At 55.4% G+C, this 27,983-nt stretch overlaps 1 protein-coding gene across 3 annotated transcripts in view; it reads right to left on the bottom strand.

The window, feature by feature from the left end:
• The window catches only part of RBPMS2 (RNA binding protein, mRNA processing factor 2), a 30,067-nt gene extending 2,331 nt beyond the window's left edge, over positions 1–27,736 (bottom strand). For 2 of the 3 annotated variants that reach the window (XR_008238326.1, XR_008238327.1), the window contains exons 1-7: positions 27,634–27,736; positions 14,126–14,203; positions 13,397–13,435; positions 12,753–12,815; positions 11,059–11,209; positions 10,244–10,392; positions 7,179–7,341 (exon numbers count right to left, since the gene is read on the bottom strand). Coding sequence is in view for 1 of the 3 variants with exons in the window: in XM_052808589.1 (XP_052664549.1) it covers positions 10,244–10,392; positions 11,059–11,209; positions 12,753–12,815; positions 13,397–13,435; positions 14,126–14,203; positions 27,634–27,693 (540 nt within the window). In the remaining 2 variants the exon portion in view is untranslated. The remainder of the gene's footprint in view (positions 1–7,178; positions 7,342–10,243; positions 10,393–11,058; positions 11,210–12,752; positions 12,816–13,396; positions 13,436–14,125; positions 14,204–27,633) is intronic. The other variant, XM_052808589.1, reaches the window with a different exon arrangement.
• Between the last annotated feature and the right edge of the window lie 247 nt (positions 27,737–27,983).

The raw sequence follows: 27,983 nt of genomic DNA, 5'->3' as shown, positions 1-27,983 counted from the left end.
GAGACCCATGAAGTTTTCTAAGCCACAACCCAGCCATCAGAAGAGGCTCCAGGCAGACCACATCATGGGAAGAACTTGGTAGAGCTGCAAACCAGCAAGACTTGCAGGCTTCCCTGGCAGGTCATTGCTGCCACATCTACTGCTCAGGCCTGCTCCCTGCTGACGAAGGACTGCTGGATGGGAACCCAACTAGCAGACATGGGAACGGTAACTGAACAGTCACTTCCCAGCCTGTCGGTAGATGCAGCAAGCTGGCAGTGTCCAGCAGAATAGCATCAGACATCCAGATGCTCCCATTTGATCTGCAAGACTGGTGCATCAGGCTGGGCTGAGTTAGCAGCTTCATGCCTGACAGCAGTGGGAGAGGAGTCTGTGCCACTTGACTGAACACAGATCCAGCAGCAGGAGCAGCTCGTGGAGCTCGGTGCTGCTGCTGTTTGCAAAGGGAGCTAGCTGAAACACAGCAGCCATCCCCACCCCACTCTCCTCCCTCCCCAGCTGGTGGGAGGAGAGCACAGCCTCAGTGCGGACAGGCATCAAGAGCAGCAGGTACATTCAGAGTTCTGGGTACCAGCAGAACGATGGACTTTGCTCTAAGATGGGTAGAAAAGAGGTGGAAAACTCCCTAGAGCCCAGCATGAACTGTTCCCCTTCCCAGGCCATCCTGGCAAGGTTGTCCCTTTGCCTGAACAAGTCTGGCTAGATGCTCCCCTCCCAAGCACTTGCACCACTCTAGGGCCAGAGGGAAAAACAACAGTATTTCCAGGCCAGCTCCAACCCCCATGCATGGCACTCTCTCAAGAGGGACCCTTGATCAAGGACAGGCAGATTTTCCTAAAGCAAGGTCCCAGGTCAGTTGGGCAAAGGAAGAGTTGCAGCCACAGCCAAAGCATTTACTTTGGCAGAGGCTTTACAGCTCTTCTAACCCCTACGTAGCTATGCCCAGCAAGGGCGATCCTGCCAGCCTCTTTCTAACAGGGCTCTTGCCAGAGTCAGGTCTCCCCTGCAGGCAGTAAGCATGCAAGAGACATCAAGAAAGCCACTCCAGGTTGAGATGACAGCTGGCAATGAGGAGGAAACAGGAGCTGGCTATTTTCTAACTACATAGCAGGCAGCATGCCACCCAACTGATGCAGCGGATGATATATGCAATGCAAGTCTTGCTGCAAAGTTATCCAGGAGTAGAGATGCAGACCTGTGTCCCCAACCGCAGCTGCATCAGCTTTCCAGAAGCTGCACACAGGTCTTCAGAAGAGACAGAGCAGAAGACCAGGACACCCAGGGACTCAGTGACAGCCCTTGCATTACTCTCCAAGCTAGGCACATCTGCAGTGGGCACCTTCAAACCCTACTCCCTTTACCCCTGTAAAAAGCAAAAGCCTGACACCCGATGGAGGTGCAAAGCCAGAGGCTTTGCATTCACTCCTTCATGCAGGGACACGCAGCAAACTGCCAACATGTTGACACCGCAGTCTCCATACAGGAGCTGGAGGGGACCATAAGCCCACACCTCCCAGAAAGCACAGCTGCCTGCAGCGGCCACGTCCTCCCTCCACCAGCACAAAGGCTGTGATGCCAGTAACTGAACAGCCCCAAGCATGAGTTCAGGGACCTCAAGTCCCTCTTCTTGTGCCAGCCTCTACAAGTTTAGGTCTGCTGGATCCCAGGCTTCTGTTCAGGCACCAGCACCACGCTTGAGGTAGCTGTCTGTAGCCAGGCACACTGGGCTGGTCAGACTCCTTGCCAGACACCTTCACAAGGCAAGTGGGTGCCACCAAGTCAGCTCCCAGCTGGCCCCATAGCTTACTGCATGACACAGCAGCCAGGTGCATCCCAGTCAGTCCAGCATTGTCAGAGGAAATCAAGGGCACAGACATTACCAAGACCCTCCTCCCCAGGCATCATCTAGTGCCACGACCAAAGTGCTATCTTGGTGCCACTCACACGATGCCTTCACTTCTCCATTAGCCTGCGAGAGGGACCTGGCTAAGCTGCACCCCTGCTCCCCAGCCTGGGGCCACTGTGCTGCTCTGGGGCACGGTTATCTCCTTGCACTGACACAGACCAGGAAGGCTCGCAGCCCGGTGCGGGCAGCATCACCAGTGACACCTCATGGGGCCACCACAGCAGCTGCCAGTGCAAGGACAGGGCTTACTTGCTCCCCCTCAGCCCTGTCACCAGGAGGTGCTTGCTCAGCAGATCCACATCTCCTCAGCAGCCAGCAGTCCTCCTCCCCAGCCAGTGTCTCCCACTCCAGCACCCCTCCCCTCCACAGCTGGAAGTCGTTTCCTCCTGCCCAGCAGCCAACAGGGAACTCCCCCTGCATTCACAAGGCTGCTTAACCCCGAGAGCTGCCTCCATCCCACACCAGGCTCAGCACAAGCAGCCCACCTGTGCATAAGCAAGCACAGCAGCTGCACACATGCAAGACCCCACTACCCAAGCCTGGTGGCTCTTCATCCCCTCCTCAGGGGGTCTGAGCCAGCTTCTGCCCCACATGCACACCCCATGCCTGGCCAGAGCCTCCAGCACCTCCAGTTTCAAGAGAAATGCTGCTTTTCTCCTAAAAAACACGCACTGTTTGTAGCTCTGGCACTAATAAACCTCCACTTCTGATGGACCACCTCTCCTTGCCTTCCTCCTGGAGGTCTCTGATGCTCATACACACAAACCCAACCAGCCTGACTCACAGTGGCCCCACCTGCCAGTAGCACAGCCCTGCAGCCAGAGGGGCTCAGCCTGGAGGCTGGCAGGAGCTCTTGCAGATGCAATGATCCTGGGTACAAGCCAAGGCTCTGACATGCTGGCAGGGTGAGGAAATGACCTGCCAGGTCTTTCAGCCCACAGAAAGAGTAAGGGCTTGATGGGATGAAGCAGGAAGACCCCCTCACTAGGACAGACATTTCTGAAACCAGCAGAAAGCACTGGAAGAACCAGACTGGAGGCAGCAGCTAGCCAAGTGGACATGCTCTTCAGGACAGTGGCACATGCCAAGGCAGTTTTCTCTCCACATCCCTCGCAGTGTCTCAGGCACCTTGCTTCTGCCAGGGAGTAGTGAGGTTCTGCAAACAGGGGACTCCTGGAGCCATCTGGAAGAGGAGACCAGCACTACAAGAGACTCTGTAACATCCCAAGAGGACTGCAACCCAGCAGGCCAAGCCAAAGCACTTCCCTGTAGGGAGCAAATTTCTGAGGGCTTTTGGAAGATCCTTTATCTCTCAAAATACTACGTCCGTCAAGGAGGAAGCTGAGAAAGAGTGAATGGAGACATCCAACACTGGGCAAGGAACACAGAGCAAGGGAGGCTTTTACTGGAAGAGACGCAGTTGTTTCTGGAGCTGCATTAGCTCACAGTTGGAAAGGAGTCTGGCCACACCACTGCAAATATCTCCTGCTTGCCTGCCTGTAGGGACAAGACGGACACTGCCAGCCAACTGCAGCCAGCCTTGTGCTGCTGCGTTCAACATCTGTCCCAGAAAAAAGCTGGAGAAGAGACATTTGTGCCTCTGCCTGCCACCTTCCAGAGGCCAGGTGAAACATCCAGAAGTGAACAGCCCCTCCCTTGCTGCAGCACAAGACCAGTGCTACCTAGAAATCACAAAGAAATGATAAATGGGGCAGATAAACACCCCATCAGTACTTCACTCCCCTTGTCAAGTCCTCCACTGTGTCTCCCAGTTACCCTCAGAATTTAAATTTCCTATCTTGCTCACCATCCATATGGAGAGCAATTCCTTCAGCGGGAAAAGGGGGGGGGGACTGAATACACAGATCCATCCTCAACCACCTTTAGCTTGGATGGCCTGCCTTTGTTCCTCAGTTGCTTCTAGGCCTGCTTATCTTTGCTCTGCAGTCAGCCCCAGCATCTTGTGGAGCTCAGAGCTATCCCTACGACAGGAACGGACCCAGCCACCTCCCCAGGTACCAGAAAGGCTCCCTGGGCAGGCAGGGACAAAGCACTCCGTTGTGCTCCTGGGAGCTGGTAGGACCCCAACCAGCATGTCCAAGAGCTGCATCTAGTTACCAGCTGCTGACATGCAGAGTGGCATCTTCAATTGCGCTGCTGAGACAGCCTTACCTCGGCAAGCCACAAACTTCACGGTCACCGCTTCCCCCAGACTGCGGGTCACTGGGTGCAAGCCTTGGGCAGGCTACATTGGTGGCTGGCAAGAGCTGCTCTGCTCCAGCTGCTGGGAACGTGACTCAGGGCAGGCAAGGACAGCCTGCAAAGGTGCACCCAGAAGGCACTAACATCATCCATTAGTGCTCTCTGGACACACGCTTCCAGCCTCAGCAGCAGGCACTTCACCCAAGCCACCCACTGCCAGGGTCCTTCAGGGGGCTGGGTTGAGGAGACGAACATCCAAACACTTGCATGCTGCGTAAGACACAAGCAGCTCAGCCCACCACCAAGAAAACCTTGCTGAAGTTGAATCAAGCACACACATCTCCCCCCAGGCAGCTATGGTGAGGGAGAGCTGGAAGATCAGCACATCATCTCACACCACATTGAGGAACACGCACAACACGACAGACGCTGATCCATCCTGTTGCTTAGGAGTGTTTTAACAGGCATCCATCCAATGCCTTGTACCCCTCTGGGCCTGGAGGCAGCTTATGCTACAGCTCGTGGAGATATACCCATCTCACAGACCGCAGCAAACAAGCATTTCTCCTTTTCCCAGAACGGAAGCAATTTGTGCTGCTTTCCTTCGGGTTGAGCTAGCCAGGGAGAGCCAGTGCTGGCCACAGGTAAGTCACTTCTGATGGTGTCTCGGTCCAGTTCACTCATCAGGTGTGATTTAGCGAGAATGGCTGCTCAGCAGGTACCTGGAGGAGCTAAGAACATCTCCTGCCTGCTTTTCACTGGCTAGGAGGAAACAGCTGGCTTGGGGAGAGCTTGCTCAGGGCTGCTCAGCCACCTATGCCAGCACTAAGTCACTGGAGGTTAAGACGACACCATAATCATGGAGGTCTTGAAGAGTGCTTCATACCTCCAGGAAGCATGGAGATTGCCCTGAAAAAATAATCCTGGGAAGTCCTACATGACAGCCCCAACAAACAGGCAACAAGTTATTAGGCACAGAAAAATCCATCGCTGTCTCCAGCCTCCCAACCCAGGGAGGGTCTATCGGAGCTTAGCTGCCACAAGACAAAGTTCAGGAGATTTTGCAGATGGGACCATGCAGTGAGTCCAGAGGCCAGTGGTGCAAAGGCAGGATCCCCTTGTCCAGCAGATCCACCGTGGTGGTCATTGCTTGGTGCTCCAGGGCTCCGCCAGGCTGGTGGCACCCAGGTTGTCGCATGCCCACCAAACAGCAGCATCCAAACAGAAGGCAGTACTCAAAGATGAGCACAGCACCTGAGCCCACCCTAGCAGATCTTTCCCACATTCCCAGTTCTCTAGGGTCAGCACCAGATCACAGCCACTGGGATCTGCCTCATGTCCATCCACAACAGCAGCCACCACTCAGGAGATCCAACTTGCTCTGAGCCAGCCCAGGCACCAAACAAGAGGGAAAGGGGTTTTTTTTGAACACTGACCTCTCCTTCCATCAATGGGCTCTGCCTTAACTCAGTGCTGGGAAGCCTCAGGGTCCCACTGGGCTCTTGCACCACCACCACCACATAGCCATGATCCAGGACTGCTCCTTCCACCCACCACTCGCTTGGACAGGTCCCAGCTTCAGAGGCCCACCTCCACCATCTCCTCAAAGCCTCCAGACAAAGCTGCTGCCAGCAGCAGCAACATGGATGCTCTGAGGGCAGCTTGGGCAGCCCACCCCCAAAGGGATTGGCATCTGTGAGCTTTTGGCCCATGACCTGCTCCCTGCCTTGGAAGCATCTACCACAGACAGTCTCCTGGGCTCTGGGTACCCAACACATCAGCCTAGTCTCCTACAAGCACCATGTGGTAACCACCACCAGCCTCACTCATGTTCTTATGAAACAATCCTGCATCCAGCCCCTGCTTTCCAGGGCAAGTCCTGCCCCTCAGGGGTGCTGCCACAGCTGAAAGCATCCCTTTGCAGAAGAGCTCCAGGAGCATTGACAGCTCCTGGTGTCTCCTACTGCCCACTCAAAGCCCAGCTTAGAGGCACTCCAAAACAAGTGGTTTCACATTAGAGACGCAATGCAGCCCAACTCCATCACACAGGCAATAGATGAAACTGTTCACCAGGTCCAAGCAGAACAAGACAAGCTGTATCACTGTCTCTATGCTTGTGGCAAGCTCCCCCCATCTTCCCAGGGGACCAACTCTGCACATCTTTGCACCTCACAGTCTTCCAAGGGCAAAGGCAGACCTGGGCCCCCGTCTTTGATGGCTGCTTTCCCCAACATCACTTCCACAAAGAGGAAAAAAAGTCTACCCAGAGCCACTGCAAGGAGAAGTGAGCCAGGACTCTGGTTCCTTCAGTTAGAGCTGACCACAGCAACCATCCTCCTTGCCAGCCAGTCCCAAGCCAGGCCACCTTCCCTCTTCCCAAGCTCCCAGTTTCCTACACCGCTCCCATCTCTCCCAGGCTGCCAATTCCCTTTGTTATGGCTCACAAGACCTGTGTCCTGCCTGTGATTTCAGGTTGCAAGAGAGAAGCCAAGCTCCAGGTAGGAACTTGCTTCATTTCGAGTAACTGGAGAGGAAAGAGGTGAGATTAGACCCATGATTAAGGGCAGGGTCTGTCCCGGTATGCAATTCTGGAACAAAGTGACCGGCAAGTGCTGTTGTCTAACGTGCCCGCTAGAATTTAGTCGTGTGCTATCACTATCACGTCACTCACCTCCCCCACCGTGTGCCAGGAGTGAGGTCAAGGTGTATTTCTGGTTGCCCTCGAAGGGTCATGGTTGGGGAGAAACCAGGTTTCTTTCACACCGAGTGGCAGGGTTGTCTCTGCCCCCGGCTCAACCAGGCTGCTCCCCTCCCACCGGCAGGACCTGGCTGAGCCTGGCTCAGCTGTGGGGAGTTGATGTAAGATGGTGCCATGCTGTGTGCGCCATGTCATGTGCTGCCAAGTTGGAGATGTGGGTTAGAAAGAAGGCCTGGTATCTCATTCCCCAGGCTCTGGTGGGTGGGTAGCGTGAGGCCCATGCACTGGGTTGCCAAGGAGATACGGGCTACAGAGATGGGCAGAAGCTTGCAAATCCCATGGTGCACCTTGGAGGAGAGATGGTTACCTTACCAGTCTTTCCAGACGTGGCTGCCATCATGCTTAACACTTCTAGGAATGGAGCTGTAGTACAGCCACTCCACTAGCTGCAATAAGGCATCACTAGGGTGTCCCATCTCCAGGGACAGCTCTGAGCTTCAGGGCTAGCCTGCGCTGGCATCATGGCTGGAGTTCACTAGGGACATCAAAGGAGGGATTTGAGAGAGGGTGGGAGGGAAGGCAGATGGGACAATCTTAAAGTCAGTGGAGTCCCCACAGGTAGAGGCTCTTAGCAGTGCAGGGTCAGGCCACAGTCACATCTACAGCAGCCTGGTGCCTGCCGGGAGCATCACCATGGCACAGCAGCTCGGCAGTGCCGGGAGCAGCAGCCATCAGTCTCATCTGTGAGCAGCTTACCAACAGCTCCCAGCTTGCGAGCTGAGGCTGGGCCAGCCTCACGCCATCTCCTGCCCCTCGTCACTCCTGCCAGCCCTCTGGGCAGCTCTTCAGGAGGTTGCATAGGTGCGTCGCAGAGGGCGGCCACCTCCTCTCCCGCTTGCTACCAGACTTGAACACAGAGCTGCGAGAGGACGAGCACTTCAAGTTTACACCTTTTGCGACAAGCTCTCGGTTTAGCTACAGCCTCCAACTTCATGCCTGCTTCAAGACTGATCGCTACGGAGCTGCTACAGCTCTGGCCATCCCCGTGAACGTCCTCCAGCCAACACCAGTCTCAGAAGGAAGAACTGCAGCTGTCCTGGAGAACAACCCATGTGCCCACCACCCTGCCAGCAAGGCAAACCAGCCCCTGCCAGTGAGCACAGAGGGCTCAGCATGCCAAGACTAAGGTTACAGCTTTTGGCCCAGTTTGTGAGCAAAAGTCATCTCACTGACTTGCTCCACCCTGCCTTGGCTCTGCAAGGGAGAGGGCTCCAGCCTAGAGACCAGGCAGCTCAGAGCTGCCAGCCTGAGTAATGTTTAACCCCATAAAACTTTATTGGTAACATATACTGCGCCAGAATGTCTCCCTGCGAGGTCACTGCTGGCTCAAGCACAACGCAGCAAGGAGCTGCTCAGCCAGCCCAGCTGCTCTTCAGAAGATAGCTGGGTCCGGCCGCGGCCATGGGCCTGGAGGGGCTACACTGGCTCCCTAAGGCTTAGGGGTACATCACCACTTAGGGACTTCCTTGGGCAGGGAGTTCTACCTATGCAGGGAGCTCCCTGGAGCCTCGGGGTCATTCTTCAGGCCAAAATACCTCTTTGAAAGCTAGCAGCTTGCCAGCTGGAGGGCAGGAACTAAGACTAAGAGGGAAAAGATCTGGCTGAAGGCCTCCTTGATACCCTCCACTTCAGGGGAGCAGAGTTTTTCTCCCCCACCACAAAGTTTTGGTGTCTAACCCTTACGCTCAGGGTCCCCATACAGTCACTGATGACCATCCTTGAAGGAACTGCAGTAATGGTTTCACCTCCCTCAATCACCTCAGCCAGGCCAGAGGGTTTTTTCCCTGGTCCTCCCTGCCAGGGGCAATTCAACCGGCAACAGCCCTTGGCTCCATCACCCTACACACGAGGGGTAGGGAAAGAAAGACATCTGCTCTCCTGGGCTACCCAGGAGCAGAGCGTGCTCCTGTAGCTGTGGGCACCATTAGTAACTTTTGGAGAACACCAGCAAGCACAGCCCTCCCAGTGAAGGACCAGCCTGGCTCTGGAGGCCCTTGGAAGAATGAGCCAGTGCCTGGTCCTGCCCTGGGCCCCACATACTTCTTGCCTACCCTGCAGGAGCTTCAGCCCAACACTAGCTCATCAGTAGAAGGGCAAAAGCAGCAGAGGCCTGCAGGTGTGTGAGGGGCAGGACAGACAAGCCTAGACAGGCCAGGAGCCTGCATCCCCCTCCACTGCCTCCATATTGCATTTGGGAAACAAGCTTGGGTTGAAGCTGGGCAGTTAGAGTCAAGATGCTTGCAGGAAGCAAGGGGATGCCAAAGGGCCAGCTGAGCTGACCATCAGCCAGGTGGATGAGGTGAGGGGACACAGCTTTTCTTCCTCTCAATTTGAGCAGGGAAGAGTGGAGCTAAACACCCTGCTTGGCAGGGCAGAGAGCAGAGATTAAGCCCCAATGCTCTGAGGTCTAAGCCCGGAGTCCCACTGCCCTAGTCCCCCATGGCACTACTACAGGAGCAGAGACCAAAGCAGGCAGAGCACAGCTGGCTGGTAACACCAAGCAGGGCAGGAGCTCCAGGTTCTCCTGTACAAGTGCTCCAAACCACGCACCTTAACCTGGAATTAGGACACTACTTCTGTTTTGGCTTTCCCTTTGCCTTTCCATGGTTTCAGGGACTTTGTGCTCAGCAGGGGTGTTGGTCTCAGTACATTAAAGCATTCCAGTTTCAGACCAGTACAGGCATCCCTACACCTCCAGCTCTCAGCAAGCATACCCTGGGACACCAGGCAGCTAGCTGCACCACCACCAGCATTTCCAGAGGCTCATACAGAGTCACTCTCTCTAGCCTGCACCCAGGGTGGCTAACACCACTGCCCCATCAGAGTTTCTCACTGTGGCAAGGCTCTGATTGCTCATCTCCTGCAGGACATCCTCCTCCAGCTTCAAAAGTATTTGAGTCGCTTGGCCCAAGGGGGTCCCAGCTGAGCCCCTCAGCTTCAGCACTGAGCTAAGCCTGTTGCCTTTGCTCTGACTTCAAGGAGGACATTTCATAGCTATTTTACTTGCTGGCAGGTAGTGTTTCCTCACAGTAGTCCCACAACACTGCTCTCTGGCCACAGGGACCAGCAAAGCCAGACAAGTCAAGCCCTGACTTTCTCCCATCTGCTTGCCTCTTGCAGGGGAGCAGGCTGGACCTGCAGGGTCAGAAATCATCTTCCAGCTCTGACTGCTCTCGGCCACATAGACCTCTCCCCTGCAGTTTGCATGGGGCTGGGCCCCCCCCCCCCCCCACTTCAGCCAGGAGGAGGCTTTGCCCAGGAGCCAAGGTGCAGAGGCCGGGGTTAAACCAGCCAAGCAGAGACCCACGGGAGCAAGCACCAGGGCAGGGGAGAGAGGAGAGCCCAGTTCCTGGCGCAGGACATGGGGAGTGACTCACCTGAGCGTGAAGAGCAGCGGCCGCTGCAGCGGCCGCCGGGTACGTGAAGGCGGCATGGGGGATGGCAGGGGTTAGCTCCGTGGTGTACAGTGGGTAGGGAGCCCACGCTTCTGGGGACGCTGGAATAAGAGCCGCTCCAGTCAGGTCATCTAGACAGGAGGAGACAAGGTGACAGCATCTCAGTTGCTGGCCCCAACAGCCTGTTTCAGGGACAGGCTCCGGATTTCCAACCCCAAACTAAAGCTTTGCACTGCCATCTCAGTGAGGTATGAAATACAGCACCCCTGCACCATCTCTGTGATCAGCTGCTCCTCTGGCCTCCCAGCCTTGCCAAGAGAGGCAGGAACATGCTCCATCACTGCTCAGTGCCCCAACACAGGCTTTGAGCAGGCTGGTTCACACACACAGCACGGGGCTGGTGCCACAGGACAGAAAGACAGGGCACTCAGCACCACATTTCAGGCTGCCCAACAAGCCTCAGGAGGGCTGCTCACACCACCAGGCTACACTGAGGGTGCATGGCACAGGACTCAACCTTTCTGTTTTGCACCTAGGGATGGTTTAAAGGACTTAAAGTATCACTTGAGCTACCAAAGCCAACTCTGCTCTCTCAGCGCTTCTAGTGTTGGCCAGAAGCCTTACCAGATGCCTGTTATTATTCTGCAACCCTAACATGCTGGCCTTCCTGCACCAGGCAGATTTCAACAAGAGCATACAGGGGTATGGTTTCCTTTCTACCCTCACAGCATTCCCAGGGTTAGGCATCTCCCAGGTTGCACCAGCCATGACCTCAAAGTCCCTCCCAGCATACTCACAGGGGTCCCGTGCAATGAAGTGTGCGCCCAAGGCAGGGTGGATATTGGTGGGGTTTGGCGTGGCCATCAGCTTGCTCTTGGCCATCTTTGTGTTGGCTTTAGCAAACTCTAACCGCAAGGTCTGGGGGTTCTCCGGGTCAAAGCGGATGCCCTGTCACAGAAAAAAAGCACAGGAATCTCTCAGAGGTGAGGTTTCCAGTCCAAGCACAGGCTGTGTCTATTCATGAAGCAACCAGGGAAACAAGGCCATCACGCTGCAGTCACATGCCCAGATTTTTGTCACCTCACTGCAACACTCAAGCTCCCACATGCTTGTATTTATATGTTTAGCTGGCTTAGGACCACTGCTTCCAACATGAGGGACACGCTTTTGCTCCTTATGTGCAGTTCACCAACCAGCATAGCAGTGATGGCTACCAACGCTGGACAGGAAAGATCTGTCTGCTGGAGCTGGGATAACCCCATCTACACTGGAGCTCCTATCTATACTGTGGTGCTGCTACATCTACTGCCAGCCTGGGCAGAGACACTAGTACATGCCCCAGTGTCCAAGGCAAGGTCTACAGCAGAACAGAACCAGATCAGCCTGTCTTGCTGCCTAGATCCCACTAAATTCTGCAGACCCACATGGGATGGAGATCATTCTGGGTATGCCTGCCACATTGACCATCCTCCAGTCTTTTTTTTGAGCTGCAGCAGTTTGGAGGTGCCATGAATATGCTAAAGAGCCTGTACCAGATAGCTTTGACCCTGCCTTATGCCCTGCCATAGAAACAGCAGCACAGGAAGGCTGGTTTCCTTCCCTCTTGAAGGAAGTACCTTCTGGCTGCAGAGGTCCTGGACAAGGACCTGTTCTGCTGAACTGCCACACACTTTTCATCAAGGCATTTGGTAAGTGAGGCTTTAACAAGGCCACTAGCACCAAGCACGTCCTATGGCCACATGACAGACCAGCTTTGCAATGAGCCTGCTTCACTACCCACATACCCTGATGAGCTCAGCCTAAAGCCTCAAAGCTGATGCTAAATGCAAGTTGAGCTCCACATGCCTTATTAAAGCATTACAGTGCATCATCTGGGTATCCCCCTATGCCTGTATACACCTGGGAACCACCTATGCCCCCAACATCTCTTTTCTCCTCTGTTTGCTAAGGGTTGGTTCCCCAGAGAAGACCTGCCAGCTTCGGGTACTCCAAGTCAAGCTAGGATGAGCCCCCACCTCAGTGCAGACAGCAGGAGGAAAAGCTCCTCGAATTGTAGCTCTGGCTATACATCGACACACATAGGTAATCCACACTCATTTGAACAAGGCGGGCGTCTCTCAGTCCACAACTCTTCCCCATAAAGGGGGCAGCACTTAATGGATAAGCAACAGGATTCACAGCCTGGTTCCTGTTATCAGAGACCAACTGTTGAGTAAGGAGGTACATGCTGACTTGAGAAAGCAAGCTGTTCTTTCCCCACACTGAGAAGCCCTGGAGCAGTCCTCCAGTGGTCAGAAGCCACACCTACACTAAGCATGGGACAGTTTGCATCCATTTGCTCAGGCTGATGTCAGCCTTAAACAAGCTCACCTGCTTCCCTGGTGGGATGCTGCAGGACCGTTTAGTTTCCATACTCAAGGGCACAGCTGTGACACCCTGACCCTTCTTATGCTACGGACAAGCCAAGCAACACTAGCCCACAGGTACTCACATTCAAGGCGTTCTTTGCTGCTTCAGCACCAGCCCGGCTGTCAAAGGTCACAAAACCAACTGGCTAAAAGAAATAATGCTGATTTCAGTTTGGAAGCCTCTTCCAGCTCCTCAGACTACCCCGCCACCCCCCTCTGCCCCAGACAGCTTACAGCAAGCAGGAGAGACCATCTAAAGCTGCAGAGGGCCTTCAAGCAGAGCTTGAAGGGTCTTGGGTCATCAGCCCAAGATTCCTGCTCTGTGTCTGCTCCCATCACACCAAAATGCTTTGGCATTCCTACACGTGGGGGCACTGCTCGCCCTGGTAGCCACCAGCAAGGGTACCCCTTGCCCACAAGGGGAACTACTGCCTTGATTAGGATGGGACTGGGGAAGGTTTCTGGCAGCTCTGGGTTTGAGGCTGAAGCATCAGGTCTCACCCAGCACATGTGGCCCTGGGCAGCAATAGAGGATATGGAGCCATTCAGCACATGCTGGGAGCTTGGGGTCACCAGAACAGCACAGGTAAGCAGAACCCAGCTGTATACATGGTATGGAACACAGACAATGCTTTACATAGTGAAGTGGCATCTGTCCCCCTCCCCTCCCAGCATGTCTGGTTTTCTAGCAAAAGCCAAAAATGCCCAAGCTGGAAGAAGGAGGTACCTGCTTTGAAGTTAGCTTGATCAGTGACCCTTCATAACCCTGCAGAAGGGAAGAAAGCAAGTCAGTGTCAGGTTCCTGAAGGAGCCAAGCTACAACTGAGACATGACGTGACAGCTCCAGGAGTTCCTGTAGCACCAAACACTTCATAAGGCAGACTTTGCCACCAGAGTAGGTATGTTAACACTTCTCCTTCCCACCAAAAGAGAAGGCTGAGATTAGACTAAGGGCAGAGCAGGTATCTTAGCTAGTCCATTCTGGCCCTTTTGGAAGAAAACCCATTTTCTAGCTCTTCATCAAGCTACCGAGATGAGCACCCTGTCTGGCTAGTGCCTAGAGAGCACAGAGCACCCTGTTCTAGAAGAGTGCAAACAAGGGAACCTCACTTCCCCCAAGGACAGCCTATGTGGTGATCTAGTGAAGGATGGACAGTCAGGGGATCAGGACACATTCTCAAGGAAGGTCTGGTCCAGCTGGGCAGCAGGGCTGACCAAGCAGCCTTCACTGAGCTTGGAGACAGCAGGATTTCAACAACAGGCTCCAGGGGAGGTTACCCAGCTGAGCACAAGCCATGGGATCCCATGCTGGTTTCATACCAGGTTCCTCAAGCTTTCACAGAAGGCCTACCTTCCCACTTCATCCTTGCTTCCCCTCTGACAGACATCTTCGCTGCCAGGTTGGCCACAAGACAGCATCTTTCCCAACAAAGACCAAATTTGAAGACCTTCTTACCTTGAATGGTCGGAAGAGTAGGTAGAGCTCTCTGGGCTTGATATCCACAGGAAGGCCACTGACAAACAGTGTCCGTACCTAGGAGAGAGGTCAATGAGGTCTACTAAAAGGAGATGCTTATTACCAAAGTGGGAGTACAGAGCACAGTTCAGAAGCTAGGTACAATAAGAGTAAGACACCTTGCACCAAAGGTGGCCTTGCAGGCACTAACCCTTCCCTACATTAGAGGAGTGTTGTCCAGGATAAAATACACCCAGTCCTCTCCTCCCTGCCACAAAGTATTTAGACCTTTACAAAAATTCAGTCTCTAGCAGAATAGTCTGGGTTGATTAGGGCATGAACACCAGCTCCACAATCTGACTGGACCTTGATGACTAGAACTTGAAAAGACTGCTAGAAGACCATACACTGCCAAAAGCACTAACACAGAGCGTGACATGTATCAAAGATCCATAAGAGGCCAGTACAAACCCCAGTTGTCTCTCTAGCTCTTTCTACAGATCATACACTATGTCTCCTTTCCTTAACCTACCCTGACACTTCAGTCACTGATTCAAAGACAGCCCTCAATTTTGAGAAATACCTCACTGCTACACTAACATCTTTTGACTTCTGCAACAGCCCCAGAACATTATTGGGAAGATGACTTTAGGGTCCATCCCAGCTCCTTCACCACCACACATCAGACCCTTCAGAAGTTGCTCCCAAACCAGCTCTTACAGTGTTTGTCCTGTTGTGCCCAGCCCAAAGCCAGCTGTGCTGCACCAAGTCCATGTAGGCTGCTGCTCTTTCCAAGTTGTAGAAGTCAGGTACTAAGTCCAAATGCACTCAGCACGTATAAGCAAAAATACAGTACGAGAGGAAGATTTCAATAGATAGTCTGTTGGAATTATCTATAATAGTTCACATGAATAGCCAGGAAGAAGAAACAGTGTTGAAGGTTCATGGTCTGGGAGAACTCTGCTCAACAGTCAGACCATCACGGCCACCTTCTCCCTGCACTGGGAGACATTGGGCAACAGACTATTTCCATAGGAAGCAGCATGATGAAGCTGCCAAGACTTCTTGTAAATCAGCACAGACCCAGAAAGGGAAGTTATGCACAACAGAGGTCACCAAGACACTAGTCATCATTAACAAGGACCAGGAGGCCACAAGCACAGCTCGGCCAGCACTGACAGCTAGGCAAGGGAATTCAGAGGACTATGAGAATGAGATGGAGCTCCATGTTCCTTGCTTTTCATTGCATGGGGATGCCACCCACCAAGCCAGTCCCAAACAAGCCTTGAGAGGGTCACGGGACAGCACTGATGCCCAAATGCTCAGAATGGCACCAAACAGTGCCAGAAGCTTTTGAGCTGCAAAACATGCAGCAGGACCAGGAGCCCTAAGCCAGAGCCCATCCCCTGGCCCATTTCCAAGTCTGGAGTGACCCCATTACATTTGCAGGGCAGCAGCACTCTGCTCCCACATTTTAGTTTTTGCTCAGCCATTTCTCATTCCCCAAAGTGGGTTGTATCGGACACCTCGTTAAACCTCTTCTGCCACCAAAGCGAGCAGCACACACTTGCTCTGCTCCTGGGCTAGAGACAGCAGCCACCTGAAAACACAGAAGCATGCAGCACAGCCTCTGCACCCCATAAGTCTTTGGGGGCAGTCAGATTCAGACTCCTCCAAGCAGGGAAGTTTCTTCTCTTTAGAGGAGAAAACACACACCTCCTTGAGCTCCTGTGCCCAAGACAGTCCTGGCTAGGGCAGATACCCTTCACATCAACTCAGGGGGGCAGCTTAAGCCCTCCAGGATGGACAGTGATCATGAAAGTGGGGTCCTTTCTTTCCTTTGGGGTCCTCTGCCCCTCTTGCTCTCCATGCATGGTGAGGCTAAGGGCTGCCACCACCTGGTAAACACCCCAGTGGGTGCTACCACCCCCCATTAGTGAGCAGAGCCCTTCTCCAGCCTGGCATATCTCAAGGCTGCTGCGGAATGCAACTACTGAGCATCCTTCCCTCCAACACTGGCATCCTTCCCATCCCCTCCCCTGGCCCCTCAGTATGGATGGTCCTACCGTATACCCCAGCTTTTGCTTCGCCCCGTCTAAGGAAGCACGATGCTATCTGGAGCACTCCAGAAACACTTTCTATGCCCAGGCTCAAGCCTACAGTCTCCCCACCCAGCCCAGGCCCTCATTTGATGCTTTGATGCATCACTCCAGGACCACCTCATGCCCAGAGTGGGCAATGGCACTCTCTCAGCTTGCTGGCTGCATCGAAGACTTTGGCACTTGTGCTTCAGTGTGAGCTACATGGAACGCCTGCAGTGCATTCCCAGAAGACGCGTGGCCATCTCTTGCAGGGGAGGACTGCACAGAGTGTGGTGGCACACATGTGCCTCAGCCATGTGAGAGCACCATCCCTTTTCAATATTTCAGGATCTGAGTGTGCTCAGACCCCAGAATGGATGCTTCTTCCAAGCAGATAGAAATCTGCATCCCTGTTGGGTCTCTAAATGGTCCCGTGATGTGTCGCTCCGTAAGTCCTTGCGACAGGCGTGACAGAATGGAAGATGCGCGGTTGCTCAGGGAAGGGGAAGTCAGCTACTCAGAGCCCTTACAACAGCCGGAACAGAGCAACGCAAGTGCCTCGGAAAGCTCTTTGTCAGAAGTAACAAGCTCCTAATGCCAGCCCCATAAGTTGCTGCCAATGATGGGAGCAAGAGACCTTCTCTCCCAGGCCAAAAGCTTCCCTCGGCCTCCAGGTCCAGTCTGTCACCATACATGGCATCGGAAAGGGGATCCCAGGCAATCCACAGCACCCGCCAAGGGCTGGCATAGCCCCAAAGAAAGCCTGGGAAATCCCAAATGCCACCAGCTAACATCTTCAAACAAGGTTTCCCCAAGGGTCTCAAGACAGACCAAGGAAGGTCCCTGCTCAGAAGAGCTTGTTAGAAGAAATGAGACCAAGTGGTTGGTTTTCCGAGATCCCTAAGTGATCTAGAAAAGCGTAGGGGGAAAGTGAGACCAAGTTATTCAGGGAAGGGAGGGTGAGGCTGGTAAGGAGAGACCCAAGCAATACATTCGAGGGACAGTGAGGTAAGTCAGAGGGAGACTGCTTCTGAGACCAGGTGTAAACATGGGATCAGCAGCAATCAGAAAGAAAAGGAGATCTGGGTTATCCCACAGGAGAAAAGCAGAAGGCAACTTGCCAGCCTGAGCATTTCATGCACTGTGGGCAGCCCTGGTCCAGCCTCCTGCCCCTGCTCCCAAAAAGAGCAAACTGTAGATGAGGGCAACAGGATCTGGACAAGCATCTTCCAGTGGATTATCCAAACTGGGAATCTCAGTCACCCCTTTGCAGTCCAAGTCCTGGAGGCTTTGAGAGGCCACTAGGACCACCCGGGGCTGATGAATCCAGGCTTCCAGCCCTTGCACTCAACAGGCCAAGACAGGGTAGGCTTCTGCTTAAATATATTTGCCCTGCTTCAACTCCCTGCCACCAAACACCAGATCCATTTAGATATTCAGCCTCTCCACAGAGCAGCTGGAAAAGTCACAGAACAAAAAAAAAAATCCATCCAGAGCTAGATCAAGAACTGCCTGGGCCAAACTGCATGTTCAGCAGGAGCTTAGAGAAGATACAGCAGAAGCAGATCTCCAGGAATACCTTGTTCTTATGCTCACTCTTAGACTCTGCTACCAGCCACTTGAGGTGAGATACCAGGTGAAAGCAACCCCATCTGAACCAGGACAACAGATCTAAACTGGACACACACGTACAGAGAGAAGCAGGGCAGTGGGGCAGGGAGCTGCTCCCACCTAGGACAGCCCAGCAGGGTCACGCTGCTGGAGGTCCTGCAGAAAACACTTTCCCTTCCCCATGCCTGCCCCCTCTGGGGATGTCCCCAGTCCAAACACCCAGCAGAGATGGAGGAGAGCCATGGAAAACAGGATTTGTGCCAGGAGGGAACAACACCATCGAAGCCATCTCTTAGAGAGGGAGGATCCCAGCATAGCTTCCTACACAGGAGGGAGGGACAAGGACAAATCCATTTAGTGGTCAAGTCCTCAGTGGCTCTAAAGTAGTCCTGATACAGCTGCATCTCCCAGAAGAGACATACACCCAAGTGCGAGCACAGCCAGGTACTTAGCACCAAGGCTTTAAAGAAGCCAAGCAGCAACACCTGCCTCTTCCTACCACAGCTCCAGCACTGCCAGGAGGTCAGCATGGGTCTTAAAACATCCACATCTCTTGGCCATGCCTGCTTTTAAATAACAGCTCTTGAAAGGGAGTCCCAAGCAGAGCCAGACACTGCCCTGCAGCCCAGCAAGGGTCAAGTTATGTCAGAAATGTTAGATGCAAAGATTTAAGTACCCACCTCCAGCAAGGCTGCTCTGGTAGGTCTCCAGCACTGGGCTTTTGTTAAGAGACCGCTCCAAATCCTGCTAGAAGCCAGCAAGGCTGACCCTCCCCTTCGGCAAGATCAGCCCTTTAGCTGCATTACCCACAGCCCTGCTTTTGCACAGCTGTGGCCACTCCAGCCCCCCAAAATTGGCTGGCTCCTGGGGCCACACTCCCAGCACTCAGAGCACACGAGCCTTTACCACCACTGGTTAGGAGACATCCAAGGACACCTACAGTAGGAACATGGTCTAGTGCCACATCCACACCATGCTGCTGAACATTCCCCCTCTTCAGGAAGCCACCCCCAGCTACGTGCCATTATTTTCCCCTGAAGACAAGCCATTTCCCACTCATTCACACTGATATGTCCGCTGAGCCCTCTTCCTATGCCACCAGCAGAAGGGAGCCCCATGCCATCCTGCTGAGGACAGGGACAAGCTCTGCCACAGTATCCCAAAGGCAGTCCCCACTCCAGGCAGCCACCCTGAGGTCCCAGCAGCTCAGGCACACAGGCTACAGCTCTTCCCATGGGAGAGCATCCCAGTGGGTGCCTCTCAGGCACCCAGGGCCACCAACAGAGCCACAGAGGGGATACAGAACCCTGGCCCTGGCCGCTGCAACGCAGCTAGGGCCACTTGACTGGAGGCCACTGGAATGCGGTGAGGCTGCTGGCTGCCCCGGGAGCCGGGACTTATAAGGCACAGCAACAAAATCTGGGGAGGCAAGCTTGCAAAACAGGGCTGCAGGGAGGGAAATGCTTCAGAGCCCAGCCACGGGGCTTAAAAACGTGACAGCACCTTCATCTCACTGCCCCATATGGGATGTGGGGCTGCAAGGCTCCTGCCACTGCACTGAGTTGACCCAGCCCTGGGCAGTTTTGCTCCTCAGCACATCAAACTCCCAGGAAACATAAGGGAAGGGAAAACTGGGGGAGAAAGATGGCTGGTCTGTGCTAGGGACAGCTCGGCAGGAAAGCAGGGCAGTCTCAACACCATGGAGCATGCCTCCCAAGGGGAAGGGGCTTGCTAACAGGCTCCTTCACCGGTCTGTGCCTCAGTTTCCCCACCACCACCAGCAGGGCTCAAGAGCAGAGAGGCTGCAAGAGCCAGCTGCCTGCTTGCAATTCCAGCACTGGCAAAGATCCAATGTCCTCAGGCAGCTCACGGAGCTGGCAGGCAGGGTAGTACTGAGCCCCAGTGCAGGATCAGACCAGGAGCTGCTCCAGCCAGGAAGCCCCAAGCAGCCACAACAGCAGGACATCCCCCCCACACCAGAAAGATGTTCACCCACCCCCAGAGGGGAAAGGCAGCCTTGAACCTCGCCCAGCACTTGAAGCAAGAAGGGCTTCAGGCATTTCCCTCCAAAATTAGCCTTTTGCACAAAAGGCACCCAAGGACCAACATCCTGCTCACCCAGAGGGGAGGAAGGCAGCCTGACCACAAGCAAGCCCAAGTGCACAAGCATTTTGTCCCCAAGGCTAGGGTGTTTCACACGTGACACTGCTTATAGCTGGGTCAGCCCCTCTCCGACACTGCTCATCCCCCATGTCAGGCAGGGGGATGTCAACGGGGCTCAGCCACCCCTGCGGTCAGGGCAGGAAGACATTCGAGCAAGGGGGAAGCAGGGAGAGGCACCCGGGGGAGCCGATAAGTCCAAGCACAACGGGGCAGCACCCAAGAATAGTCTGCGGCCTCGGCAGAGGAAGCACTGCTGCTGCGGCTCTGCAATGGAGACTCGCCCCTGCTCCCCGCTATTGAGTCCTGTCCCCTGTGTCTCTGCAGGATCTCATGGAAAGGATGGCACCCAGGGGTGCTTGGGCCACAGCAGGGGTTCAAAGCTGTTGAAACATTTGGGGAGGCCAGACCCACAACTCCCAAGAGATTACTGTCCCAACAGGGCAGTTCCCCAGCTCAGGGAGATGATGGTTGAGCATCCTCAGGATGCCATTGCAGCCTTCCACCTTGCCAAGAGGTCTGCTAAGCTAGAGGAGGCATGCCCAAGTATCACAGCCAACATGCTGAAGGACACTCACATCCATGCTTGTACTACCCAGCCCACCGCATTAAGCGCCTCGCTACAGAGACCCGGCAGCACATCTGGCACCCTCTGATGTTCTGGGACCTACAGACACCTTTCACCATCAGCTGGAACCATGGACCTTACCCAGGGGACAGCTCTCACACAGGGTAAACCTGCTGCAGACCAGCTCCTCCTGCCCATACCCAGGCATTTGTTCTCCTGGCAGGAGACAGAGGTGAGACGAGTTCCTGCCATTCTCTGCCCTGAGCAGAAGACATTGGTCTGGATGCAGGACCCTCACAAGGTACCTTCTCACCTCAGTTCCTTAAGCAAGCACATCTGTCTCTGCTTCACCCTGCCACAAGGTGATCCCTGGGCACTTTTCAGTCCTATGCCTCCTCTGCCCACAGAGCCAGGACACATCCAGAGAAGCACATGAATCTCTCCTCAAATCAACCTGATTCAGGGCAGCACGCTAGTGGCCACGCCACAGCCCCATGAAGCATGCGTGGTATCTCCATGGCCCAACAGCAAGCAAGTCTTCCACAAAACCCAAGTGATGGCAAGCTGAAAGTTTGCAGCAGCTCTCCGCTGTTGACAGTGGTTATTGGAGTGTCACCCCAATCACAAGGAGACCTCTGGGGACACTAGTAGGATGACAAGCACCCACAGGACTAAGACGCCATAGCATCAGTCCAGGTGTTGGCAAGACAGGGCCACTAGACAGTGGGGAGGGGCTGTACTACCCAAAAATGGACCAGAAATGCCAACCCTAACCACCATCACGCCATGATCTCCCTCTGCACCACAGGGCACTCTCCCCACAAGACCCCAGGCAGGCACCCAGCCCGTACAACCCAGAGGGCAAGGCAGAGTTAAGACCACCAGCCCAGAAGGAGAGCCTGGGGAGCAGGGCAGAGCACAAAGCGAGAATGGATACGACATACAGCCCAGGCTTTAAGGCCCCCACTAGAAACAGGTCACATCCCAGCCAGCTCCCCACCAGCATCCTACTGTGGGCAGGGAAACCCTGGGAGGTGAAGTTTCCTTCCCTCCTCCAGTACCTCCCAGAGGAGCTGGGTGCTCTCTCCAAGTCCGTAGCTTGCTCTGCACTTCAAGCCACTGCTATAGGTGACACAGGGGAGTCACACTTTCAGACAGACACTGGCCTCCTGCCCTTGAAAGCAGATAGGAAGGACACACATCCCCAGGCCAAGAGCTTCTGACACACAGCCACGTACCAAGACCCAACCCCACATTAATGCAAGAACCTATCACCACAAACTTTGCAGCACAGGAGGGGATATACCATCTCAAACTAGGAGGTGCAACATTTCCACAGCCTCTTCTGGGCTATGCAGCAGGGCTGGAGATCCTCCGCATGGGTGAGACCGCCCTACTGGGTCCTTGGGTTTCCAGCAACCACAGCCTGTGGCCAGGTAAGCTTGGGCTCAGTGATCAAGGAGAGCAATGTGCAAGGCCAGCACATGCAGCCCCATGCAACCGTCCTCTAGAGAAACCCACCCCAGCAGCCACTGGGCTGTCTGGAGGCAGGATCTCTATGCTCTGCCACCCTGCCCTACCACTGGACTACAACTGGCCAGCTGGTCTTGAAGCAGTTCCTTCCCATAGGGCACACAGCAGAGGTCAACATCTTGTCCCTGTCCACAGGACTAGGTGCAGAAGATGATGTTCACTAGATGGAGGGGCAGAACAAGCCTCGGCACCATCCCTGCTCCCATCTCCAAGCAAGAGACAGTGGGTGGGCCCTGGGGCCAAAGAAAGCCTCACCACCCCAGACCCACCAAGAAGAGCCCAGACCTTGTGTAAGCCTCTAGCTCCACACTCATCAGCCACCATCCAAAGCATCACAACACACCTCTCAGCTGGGGCTGAGCTGAGGAGGACAGCAGGTCCTGGGACAGGCAGCCTCTCAACCAGGCCATGACCATGTGGTGCAGCGGTCAAAGTGTCCTCGCCAAGCCTGCAGCATCCACTTCTGCCATGCCAAGGGCAGGGTCACCTGGCACGCATCTCCTCATAGCGCTGGTACCAGCGCCTGCCCCAGGGTCCCTCCTCATCAGACACACTGGGCTGGCTCGGGATTACAGCTATGCTGATGCACCTCAGTATGGCCCAGGTTCAGCAGCTCCAGCGCTGGGGCTGCATCCCACTGCCCTGCTCCCTCACCAGGTCCAACTTCACAGCACTGGGCATGCAGGAGGAATTCAGTTTCAGCCATCCCACGTAGCACACAAGTCTTTTAAAGCACAAATTAATTCTTTCTACTTACAGCCTCTGCCACACGAGCCATCCTCACGTAATGGTGGCTGTTGCTGCAGAAGGTACTTTCCTGCTCCAGGGATGGCCTGTGATGTACAGGCATCCCTGGGAACACACTTCTGAGACTGCTCAGCTCCAGATCCGAGAAGGCTACTGGGTCCCAGCTAGTGCCTCGTACTCCTGGAGAGAAGGTGCTGAGCACTGTAGGTGAGGTGCTGACCACCTCGCTTCCACACTCATGCCCTGGTGAGGCTTCAAGCTGAAGCCTTTACTTCAGGCACTCGGAGGTCCAGGACAGGCAGAAGCATTGCTCCATGATCCAAGTAGCGAAGTCTTCATGACTTGGCATGGCCAAGACCAGCAAGCCTAAAGGATCTTTTGGCCCCAGAAGCCTCCCATACCGGTTCCAGCAAGAGTCATACTTGACTTCCCACAGTGCCAGTTCCTCTAGCAGAGGCACGAGAACAGACAGCAAAGCCTGAACCACTCTCAGCTACCTTCCAGACACCTCCAAGGGCATCCTTCCCACTTTGGTGAGGGGAAAGCAGAGTCCCTTGCTAGCAAGGGAGCCTTTGGGTTTGGCCCTTCGTAACTTACACAGGCACCACCAGAAACCCCTTCATTTTGAGGCCAAGTAGGGAAAGCTCTGCTCAGCAACTCCTCCGATTAGCCAAGGAGGAAGACTAATTTCTGAAGCTGGGTCTCATTTACTAGACCAGCTACACAGCCAGGTAGCAGGCGGAAGAACAGTTACCCCATCTTGGGGACTAACTGGGATATTGATGTTCAAAGCAGCTTACTCATGTCTAAGAAACTTAGATTTGAAAGAGCAAGAAAGGAGAAGGAAGCTCCTTTACAGGGTATTTACAGAGGCACCAGGACATGAGGAGATAACGAGGAGATTCCCACATCCCTCCCCCAGTAAGAGCAACTCATTGATAGACCATGAGGAGGTCTGGGAACACACCAGTTCCCAGAACCTCTGCGTGCATAGTGACTTCAGGGTATTTGCTCAGCCAACAATCTGTCACTAACAGAAAGCTGCATCTAACATTGAGAGGACTTTTATGATGCATGAAAACAGCTCTGAAGCACCATCCTGGTTCAGCCAGACCAAGTACAAAAAGATTAGCAAGTGGTGACCGTAACTACTACACCCTCAAGTTCTTTGTAGCAAAGAGCACCATCACAGAGTCATTTGACTTCAGAAATTATATTAACCTTATTTGTTTCAAGTCAGAGCGCTAGAATCCACACATGCAAGAGGTATCTAGGTCCACTCAAGCAGAGATTACAGAAATCAAGAGATGCCTGGCACCAGTCCATGAAGTGCTACAGACATCCAGCACATAACGCAGGCTGCTCACCAGTGGCATTCCTGGGTGGTTCTGGCAGCCTCCGCATGCAACAGCTAAGAAAGGCCAGGGACGAAGTACTCGCTACAGAGGAGGCTGTAGGGCAGCTGAGAGCTTTCTGCCTCCCCTAACAGGGCATTTTCTAACTCTTAACAGGTAACGTCGCAGCCTTGCCGTGGACCAACAGGGAAGATGATCCTCTCCTAGCAGAGCTTAGCCAGGTAGCTTCTCCTGGTCCTCACCTGGGCTCTGCCCACCCAGGACAACCTCATGTTTGATGCTTTCCACATTCAGCAGTCCACAGTGTCCAAGCTCTACCATGACAGCAGCAGCCACTACCCATGGGGCTGCATGCAGGCCCTTGAGACCGGCCAAGGGAAGGGAAGGGGCCAAGAGGACACATGGGATATCCATAGACTTCGGCCACCTGCTTTGGACATCTAGGCAGCCAGCTCCAGATTCCCCCCACTCCCCATGGACCTACAACTTTCCAGTGACCTCCTGGGAGAGCAAGGATGAGCTTCCAGAGTAGAAGCAACACTTCTGCATCAGACACCCAAGACAGCAGGATGAATGCATGGGGTCCTTATTGCAATACAGCCACGAACACAACACACAGTGTCCATGGTAAGCAAGTAAGCTCCTCCAGCTGCTGGAAGAATTTCTGCCTGCAACTGGGCACACAGCACCTAGGCAGCTGCCTGTCTCGCACTACCCCTCCGTAGCGCCAGGACATATGCTGTCACGCAGATTGGCGGCTGCCTGGAAAACTAAACAGAAGATAGCAGCAAGTGGGGAGGGATCGAGTTTGGGGAGGTGTCTGGTGAGGAACAGCAGGGACTGACATTAGGCCCTGTTTGTTTAACATTCCCCGTTAACGACCTCAAGAGGAGCAGAGAGAGGCATTCCTGTCCTCCGCATGTCACCGGGCAGGAAGCGGCTGTGAGATCCAGGGGCTTGCAGATAAGATAAAGGGAAAGGCTGAATTTGGGAGCTTCTCCCCATCGTATCTGGGGCACACGGCACCCTTCTGCAAATGCTCAGGGAGACGGCAAAGGAGGCTCGTGGGGGGGGGAAATGGAGGACTATCCGCAGTGCCAGGATCTGGCGGCGTTATCCACACAGCGTGGGAAGATATTCCACAGCACACCCTCCCGCATACGTTGAGACTGAAGGATTCCACTTCACACTAAACATATTTATTGCTCTGTACCAAGGGGAGCTCTGGGCAAGAATTTGGGTGGGATGTGGGATTAAGCCCCCCAGACTATGCCAGGACCCTGAACACAAGGTGACTCCTTGTGCCACCATTAGCTTCTGCTGCTGCCAAGAGGACGTACAGGAAAAACAAGCGTTCAGAGGGCTCCCACAGGCTAAGCGGCCATCAAAGCCCAGCCAGCAGCTCATCACCCACAGCATTATTCGTGATGGATCCTGGCAGAGAGAGGGCTTTCCAACAGCAACCCCACCAGGGACGGGGGGACACACAGACACACACACATACCCCCCCCCAGTCCCAGCCCACCACCTCCCAAGCATCCTCATCCACCTCCGGGGTGGTCAGTCCTTTGCTGCACTCCTGGGTACAGGGTGACAAACGCACCCAGCGAGGCTGCAGACCATAGAGCAGGGTAGACTGGACCACCCCCCTCCCTGCACACACCTGGAGGCGACATGATGTAGAGCAGTGGCCGCTTCTGTTCAACCCCTGCCCTGTTCCCCAGGGATGCAATCTTTAACTTGGTTTTCCAGCCACCAAGCATCACTCTGGGGAGGACCACCCTCCCCAAAGGGGCTAGCATTTCCAGGCTCCTGAAATGCAATAGCTTCCAGCTCCCACTTCACCAAACCACCACCTGGCAGCAGGGAACGGGCCAGCTCTGTCCCAGCACTAAAAGCTCACCAGGCCACCACCCATGAGGCACCAGCCCAGCCGGAGCAACACCACTGGGATGCACCAAGCAGCATCAACCTCAGGGAGCTTTGCAGGCCAGTGAATAATTGGATCAAGGAGCCGCATTGAGTCTTCTGCGCACGCGTGTGCAGCCCGTGAAACCCCCTGGTACCAAGCCTCCCTGCACCGGAGAAGCAGCACAGGGCCCCAGGTACTCTGTCTCTCTACCCACCCACACCAGTGCCACCCAGTGAGGCTGGGACATGTCACCAGCAGCATCACATCTACGTTCCATTGCATCACCTAAGCCCTGTTCCGCACAGGGAAGAGAAACACTACGGCCACTGCCTGCCAATCCATTCCACCCCATTACCCGGGTCCCCCCACGCCAGCATTGAAGACCAGTGGGTGCAACAGCCCCAAGACAGCTGGTGCATGGGGACCGTCCGGCCCCGGTGGGTGGTGGAGTAAGCCAGGCGCCATGTTGCGGCGGCGCGAGCGCACGGCGCGCTGGAGGAGAGCGAGGGAGGGGGCAGAGCACCTCCCCGGTCCCGAGGGCCAGGCGCAGAGGACTGCAGCAAAATGCTACCGAGGCCGGGCGTTTTCCAGCGCCCTCTCCAAGATGGAGGGCAGCTGGCGACCCACTGCACCAACGCCTGCTTGAGGGATGCGACGAGAAAGGTGCCGTGCTAGCGGCGATGCTACCACACAGCCAGCGGCTCCAACAGCCGGAGGGCAAACGTGCAGGGCTGCAAGCTCAGCTTCGGCATGTGGCTACAGACAAGCGACCCTTGCAAGCCTTCCCAGCACGGAGTCCAGCAGCATCGAGGTTCTGGCTTGCCATGACCATCCAGGGGAAGGGGACTGCTGGCAGGGCAGCTCACAGCCCTCCAGCCCCAACCAGGCTGCTGGCACACAGGGAAGCAGGCAAGGTCTCCACCATCGTGGTCCAAACGTGTTCCAAGCAGCCCACATGGGCAGAGTGGCGCCTGGATGCAGGAGCTTGACGCCCTCCAGGCGCAGGACACCATGCCCACAGGCACCAGCTAGGCTGGAGGGAGCAGGGACCTACCGGTCCCCTGCCCCACGGGGCTACAGGGACACCGGGCTGACGAGGGGGCTCCCAGCCAGCAGCCGGGGCTCACCCTGCCTGCTCCGCAGCCCCGGCCCAGCCCGTACCCCCTCCCCGGGATGACCCGCGGGGCTCCAGCCCCGAGACCCGCTCCCAACGCCCTGCCCGCAGTGCTCCAGCCCGGGCACCCCGATGCCTCCATACTCCAACTCCCATGGCCTGGCCTCCGTTCTCCAGCCCGCTGCGGCCCCGGCATCCTGTCTCCGGTCCCCCGACGACCCTGGGGTCCGGGCCCAACGCCGCGTCCCCGGTTCCCCGACCCCGGCGCTGCTCTCCGTCCCCGGTTCCCCGACGCCCCGCTGCCGCATCCCTACCGCCCCGGTGCCGCTTCCCCGACGCCGCCGCGCTCCACGCCCCGTTCCCCGAAGCTCCGGCTACTCCAGCCCCACCGTGCCCCGGTCGCCGGTTCCCCAGCCCGGTAACCCACCTCCTCCTCGACGTTACCGCTGCCGTTGGTGTGCTCGGTGTCCTTGTTGAGGTTGCTCATGGTGGGGTGCCGGGGTAAGGGGAGGGGAGGGGGGGGGAAAGGGAACGGATGGGACGGGGGGGAGGTGGTGGCGGCGGCTACTCCGGAGCTCCGCGGGGCCGGGAGCGAGGTGCCGGTGCGGTGCCGGTGCGCGGGGGCGGTGCGGGGCGGTGCTGCCCTCCCGGTTCTCACATGCGGCGTCCCGGGACGGCGCCGCTATTAAAGACGGGGCCGGGTGGAGCGGAGCGGAGCCTAACGAGCCGCAGCTGCGGGGCCGACGCAGCCCCAGCCCCAGCCCCCGCCGCCGTTCC

This window comes from Harpia harpyja, chromosome 14, assembly GCF_026419915.1.
Source record: "Harpia harpyja isolate bHarHar1 chromosome 14, bHarHar1 primary haplotype, whole genome shotgun sequence".
Taxonomy (NCBI): Eukaryota; Metazoa; Chordata; class Aves; order Accipitriformes; family Accipitridae; genus Harpia; species Harpia harpyja.
Note: the sequence above shows the minus strand (reverse complement) of the source record. Positions and strands in the feature narration are given on the sequence as shown.